The sequence below is a fragment of the Sceloporus occidentalis genome, unplaced genomic scaffold (assembly GCF_023333645.1).
Source record: "Sceloporus occidentalis isolate IW3139 unplaced genomic scaffold, rSceOcc1.0.p SCAF_34, whole genome shotgun sequence".
NCBI lineage: Eukaryota > Metazoa > Chordata > Lepidosauria > Squamata > Phrynosomatidae > Sceloporus > Sceloporus occidentalis.
In genome coordinates, this window is record NW_028317014.1 from 485,850 (window position 1) to 492,079 (window position 6,230).

General features: G+C 44.4%; 1 protein-coding gene across 1 annotated transcript; it reads right to left on the reverse strand.

The window, feature by feature from the left end:
• Window positions 1–3,392: 3,392 nt before the first annotated feature.
• On the reverse strand, window positions 3,393–5,512 carry LOC149298106 (UDP-N-acetylglucosamine transferase subunit ALG13-like). The gene is made up of 4 exons (XM_089487740.1): window positions 5,429–5,512; window positions 4,567–4,729; window positions 3,868–4,006; window positions 3,393–3,504 (listed from the first exon to the last, which is right to left on the reverse strand). Exons 1-4 carry the CDS (start codon window positions 5,510–5,512, stop codon window positions 3,393–3,395), a joined length of 498 nt encoding a protein of 165 aa, XP_089343866.1.
• Between the last annotated feature and the right edge of the window lie 718 nt (window positions 5,513–6,230).

A 6,230-nucleotide genomic window follows, 5' to 3' on the forward strand; every position in this document is an offset into this window, starting at 1 on the left:
CCAAGGTGGAGGCGTTGGGTAACTTCTGTAGCGGAATGAAGTGCGCCATCTTCGAGAAACGGTCCACCACCACGAGAATCACAGTATGTCCCCTGGACGGAGGTAACTCAACAATAAAGTCCATGGCCACATGAGTCCAGGGAACCGAGGGACAAGGAAGAGGTCAAAGAAGACCAGCAGGACGAGTACGAGAGGACTTGTTGGCTGCGCACCTAGTACAGGACTGGACGAAAGCTGTAACGTCCCTGGCCCAGTGAGGCCACCAAAAATTCCATTCAGCCACGGAAAAGTGGCTGGAGAAGTAGCCACAAGGATGCAGTGGTCCGCTCTAGGAAGCAGTTGGGAGAGTATAGCTCCAACTCCCGACTCCCGGACAAAAGGCAGAAGAGGATTGGGATGCCGTAACACCGGGGCTGTCGTGAACTTCTCTTTGAGAAGAGCAAACGCAGAGATGGCCTCAGAGGACCACTCTGAGACATTGGCCCCCTTCTTGGTTAAGTCTGTGAGAGGTGCAACAATCCTTGAGTAATTACGGATAAAGCGTCTGTAGTAGTTGGCGAAACCAAAGAAACGCTGAAGTGCCTTGAGGCCTATAGGCCGTGGCCAGTCCTTAATCGCCAGTACCTTAGATGGGTCCATATCGAACCCCTCAGGAGTCATAACGTATCCCAGGAAAGTCACTTTGCGGGTCTCAAAGACGCACTTGTCCAATTTGGCAAACAGGCCGTGATGTCTCAGACGACTCAATACTTGATGAACCTGTTCGCGATGGGTGGGTAAGTCCGCAGAGTAAATGAGGATGTCGTCCAGATAAACATCGACAAATTGTTGAAGGAAGTCCCGAAGACAATCGTTGATAAACTCCTGAAACACCGCCGGAGCATTGCACAGGCCGAACGGCATGACCAGGTACTCGTAGTGTCCGGAACGTGTGTTGAATGCCGTTCTCCGTTCATGGCCGGCACGGATACGGACCAAGTTATAGGCCCCACGAAGATCCAACTTGGTAAAGATCTGGGCCCCACGTAATCGAAGAGTTCGGAGATGAGAGGAATGGGATACGAATTGCGTCTTGTAATCCTATTCAGACCCCTGTAGTCGATGCAAGGCCTCAACTCCCCGTTCTTCTTCTTGACAAAAAAAACCCCGGCGCCAGCCGGTGAAGTAGACCGACGGATGAAACCCCGCTTAAGATTCTCCTCAATGTATGTCTCTATGGCCTTAGTCTCAGGAACAGACAAGGGGTAGACTCGGCCTCTGGGTGGCATGGTACCCGGGAGGAGATCAATAGGACAATCATAAGGTCTGTGCGGAGGCAACTTCTCAGCCTCCTTCTTGTCAAACACATCCGCAAAGTCTCGGTATTGACTGGGAAAGTCAATAGGTTCGGTGCAGTGCTTCCCACAGGTTCGACTCCAAGAAGTGATCTCTCCAGCCGTCCAATCGATGGTAGGATTATGCGTCTGCAACCACGGAAAACCCAAAACGAGCAGATAACCAGGAACTGAAGTCTCTCGTTATGAAGCATGCCTACGGAGAGTGTCACAGGTATAGTGGTCTGGGCAACCTGAGCCGGATGAAGTGGTCTGCCGTCAATGGCCTCAAGTCTGACAGGCGTGTCCAAGGCAGGTCCTCTCTCACGTGCTCTCACGTTGCGCCTGACGCTCGCGGAGACGAAGATCGATCTGTATCACGTATGAAATCACAGAATCCAGGTCGGAGGGAAGATCCCGAGCAGCGATCTCGTCTTTCAAAGTCTCTGATAATCCATTCAGAAAGGCTGCAATAAGTGCCTCACCAGTCCAGTCCACTTCAGCCATAAGGGTGCGACATTCAATAGCATAGTCCATCAGGGAACGCTCACCTTGACGAATGTTAAACAGAGGATGAAGCGGTTGACCTGCTGCCTGGCATGTCGAATACGGAGTGTAGTGCAGAGACAAATTCCGAGTAGGAGCGAACTACTGGAGTATTCCTTTCCCATAAAGGAGATGCCCATGCCAGAGCCTTGTCGGTGAGGAGCGAAATAATGTACCCAACCTTAGCCCGGTCAGAAGCAAAGGCGTAAGGAGAAAGTTCGAAATGTATTTTGTACTGATTAAGGAACCCCCGACATGTAGGAGGATCTCCTCCGTAACGTTGTGGCGGTGGAAGATTCATAGGAGCCTGAACCACAGAAACTGGAGTCGGAGCAGGAACAGGTGGAGGTGCTACCGCTGGAGAATGCACCTGTAGTCCGGGATCAGTGCGCTGTAGAAGAGTCTGAAACGCCTGGGCAAACTGATCCAGACGATGATCCATCTGATCCAGACGATCCTCACAGGAACCTTGAAGTCCCACCGAAGCGGGTCTCATGATGGCCTTCTGATTCTGTCACGTACAAGTAGTCTAGGAGACACCGTGGTCAGGTAGGACTCCAGGACAGAACAGGTCAGACAACGCGAGGTCAGGATTCCGGAGAGCAGGATAGTCATATGACTATATATATATAAACGTAAACGTAGCCGAGGTCAGATAACAGGAAATCAATGAAGTCAGGCAAGCCGGGATCATACACGAGAAAACAGAATCAAAACGCTATCTGGGTACTAGCACAAGGCTTAGACAACCATCAGAAGGAAATCGCGGCCATCATGAGTGTGGCGTAATCTCCCTTCATATATACCTGCAGTTTGGGAGTTCGCCACTAGAGGGCGCGCGAGCGCCGAAGCAGGACGCCGTGTACCAGGAGGTCTGCCTCTCCTGCGCGGCAATACAGCGGACGACGGCGGAAGGGGCAGTGCATTGGGGGAGGGTCTCCCTCTCCTGCGTGGCGGCTGCTGCGGAGGTGGCCGTGCGTTGGAGGGGGGTCTCCCTCTCCTGCGTGGCGGCTGCTGCGGAGGTGGCCGTGCGTTGGAGGGGGGTCTCCCTCTCCTGCGTGGCGGCTGCTGCGGAGGTGGCCGTGCGTTGGAGGGGGGTCTCCCTCTCCTGCATGGCGGCTGCTGTGGCAACGTGGGAGCCGAGGGCAGGTGAGTAACACTTGCCTTGTTTTTCCCCCCCTAAAATAGATTTTGCATTTGATAGGGTCTCAGAATCAGTAAATAAATACATATTTTCGGGTAATTGTAAAATAAAAAAAATGACATTTCATCCATGTTCATTAGCATGAAAACATGGATGGGTGTGAGTACGGTATTTAGAAAAAAGTAAATTAATAAACAGCCAAAATGCTCTGATCTTTGGGTTACAAAGTAGCCCTGACCTTAAAAGGTGTTGAGACATAAAAGCATAAACACAGCTAATTAAAAAAAACAAAAATTTTTATTATTAACTTCTATACACACACACATGCAACAATTGTAGATTCTATTGCAATATAAAAAATAAAATACAATCAAGTTTTCAAATTTCTGTTACTTGAATCCAACAACTTTATCTAAAAAGGTAGCAAATATTTCTGGATGCCCCGGTGGGAAGGGTTTCAGAGCTGAAAGATCCATTGTTTGCAGGGTGTTTCCAAGGGTGCTGTATCGGAAAAAAAATTTTTACTTTCCGAAAATGTATGTTTCACTGCAGTATCTAACAAGTCTTAAGATACCAGGTTATTTAAGGAAAGTTATGTATAGTAGATATAACATACACAGAATAGAAGTTGGACAAATTTCAGGAAGCAGGCATCCATGGCTCATATAATTTTGCTTTTGTAGCCTATTTTTTTACTCATAATTGTCATACCAACAGCCTGAATTAACTTCTCAACATTAAACCAAAAATTAACCGTATATATCACGTGCCACCTTTCATTTTTTATAAAATTAGAGATAAATCTAAGCTTAAGACCAGTGGGGGGCACTCACGTCTTTTATTGTGCTAAGAATTTAGCAATACCTGCATGTGCAGTAGTAGAGGTGTCCATCTTTATGAAGCTGCTTTGCAAGTTCGAGTTGATGATTGGACATAAGCTTTTCGTTAATCACAACAATAAGAGGTTTTCTTTCACCAAGGGTTTCCAAGCAACTTCCAGCACCTGAACAATACAACTGCAAAAGTCAATGACTACCAAGAATGAAAGGGCTAGGTAACACAATTTCACTTTTACATTGCACATAGAAAAGCTGAAGATATAATTTTTGAGTATTTTCTATGCTTTCTTTCATTTAGGCGGCTGCATCTGGAGCAAATACAAATTATGCCAGTGCCTGCACTGCCTCCTCTCAAGGAAAAGAATACCCCTGTAATGATGTCATTTTAAACATTCTCTTGGTCCAGGAAACACATGATGGTCTTGATTGTCTTATATGAATAAAAATACATTGGGGTGTTATTTACTAATCACCAACGGAAACCAAAAGCAAAGCTTGTAATTGGGTATCTATATAGATAGACATGTATATTATTTGGACTGTATGGGGTGTGTGGTACCTTTTAAGTGTGTCTAAGTATTGGAAGGTGCCGTCCTTGGTCTTGGTACTGAACCTTGTTATGGCAATATCCACTGCCACAGAAATTTTGAAATTAAACTTTCCCCTTTAAAGATGAAAACCTTTTACAAAATCAGAAACAGTCCAGTCCCAACAAACAACATACCAGCATGACTAATGACTAGGTCGGCATTCTTTAGGTCTTCAGCAAGGGAATCTTTGTATCTGAAAACTTCCAATGAGAACTTAGCTGTTCTGTAAGAGTTTGGTTCGGTTGTTCCCCTACCGATCTGAAGAACCAGTCTGTCATACCCAAGGTCTTTGAGGATCTGAAATAAACATATATGTAAAATATGCAACAAAGTCCCAATCCAGATGCTGGTATTTCCTGTGACTAATGCAGCCAAAATAAATAAACACTTGTATTTCATCTCTATTTTATATGTTCCTTCTCATAATCATGTTACTTAAATCTGGATTAACGTACGTTACCTTCCAGACTGCTTCTATGTGATATACGGTATATAGTATGATAGTTCCTAATATGATTAAACTGATAACCTCCTAGCCCACCTCTACTACTAGAATGTTTCTATGTGAACCACTGTACACAACCACTAGACTCCTTTCCTTGCCATGGGTGCCAATAGTACAAATGGCACAAACCCGTCCCTCTAAGGTCATTTGACCTTAAAATACATATCATAGACAGTGGCAGGGCAGAAGTATGTATAGATATAAAATCCCCAGTATAATATAAGAATCCTATTGCTTGTGACCAGCAGAACCACCCAGGGTGATATGTATAATGTTATGTGCTGTTTGTTTTGTTATATTTATGATAATACAAAGTTGCATTTAGGATATATAAAGAAAATAATCACACACATCCTTGAGGACAAAGTAAAAGGATAACACTTTGATGGACAAAGAGGTGAGCAATGGAGAATACCCTCCAACCCTTCCCTTGATACCAATAAGACAATAATCACATAAACATATCTGGCGTAAAGCTAATGTTTTCTTACATCAACAATCTGCTCTGAAGACACGCGAGAAATGAGCTCGTCAAAGCTCGTGGTCCCCACTGTAACAAACACTGACTTCCCCATATTCCACGCAGCGACACGAACCAAGTAAACACACCCCACAGCCAGCTACTGCAATTCACTTCCTGGTATAATGACACAAGGATTGTGATTGGCTGCCACTGGCAGCTTTCTTGGTCTTCATTGTTTCAATGTTGTTGATTGGTTCGTTTGCCCTCTAGTGGCAGCTTTCTTAGCAGGTCTGTAAGTCAGATTCACTTTTTTTTTTGTGACAGGGCCATAAAAATCATGTTTCTGACAACAATGAATGCCTTCTTATGATTAGACCATTAAAAGTTAATGATGTGTTTATTTACATAGGCAGTTGTATTTATCATATAAGTGTATCATATATTTTGTATCAGGATAGATTGTTTAACTGCAGATGAGGGTCTCATTATTATAGGGCATTATAATAATAATAATTTATTATATACATTTGGGCCATAAGTACGTATTTGAAGTCAAAGGTGCTGTCCTTCCTGCTTTGCTTTATACTTTAATAACTAAATTGTGTGGTTGTGTAATGTAGAAACATTATTATTTATTGTTTTATATAGCACCATCATATTCTGTAGCGCTGTACATGGATAGACAGGACATAACAAGTGAGGAGAGCCCTGCTTAAAGAGCCTACAATTTGTAGCACAGTCGAATACCCATTCCCTTCCCAAAAATAAGTCTTTGTAAAATGTTGCCTTATTCATAAGTTTGCCAGGAACACTTAATTGTCACGTGCAAT

Excerpts from the sequence above, each read along its gene's own strand:
- LOC149298106 (XM_089487740.1), bottom strand. The coding sequence starts at position 5,512 with ATGGGGAAGTCAGTGTTTGTTACAGTGGGGACCACGAGCTTTGACGAG. Across the intron at positions 4,007-4,566 it reads CCTAGTCATTAGTCATGCTG|GTGCTGGAAGTTGCTTGGAA; the intron begins GTATGTTGTTTG and ends TGTATTGTTCAG. Across the intron at positions 3,505-3,867 it reads CTCTACTACTGCACATGCAG|CACCCTTGGAAACACCCTGC; the intron begins GTATTGCTAAAT and ends TTTCCGATACAG.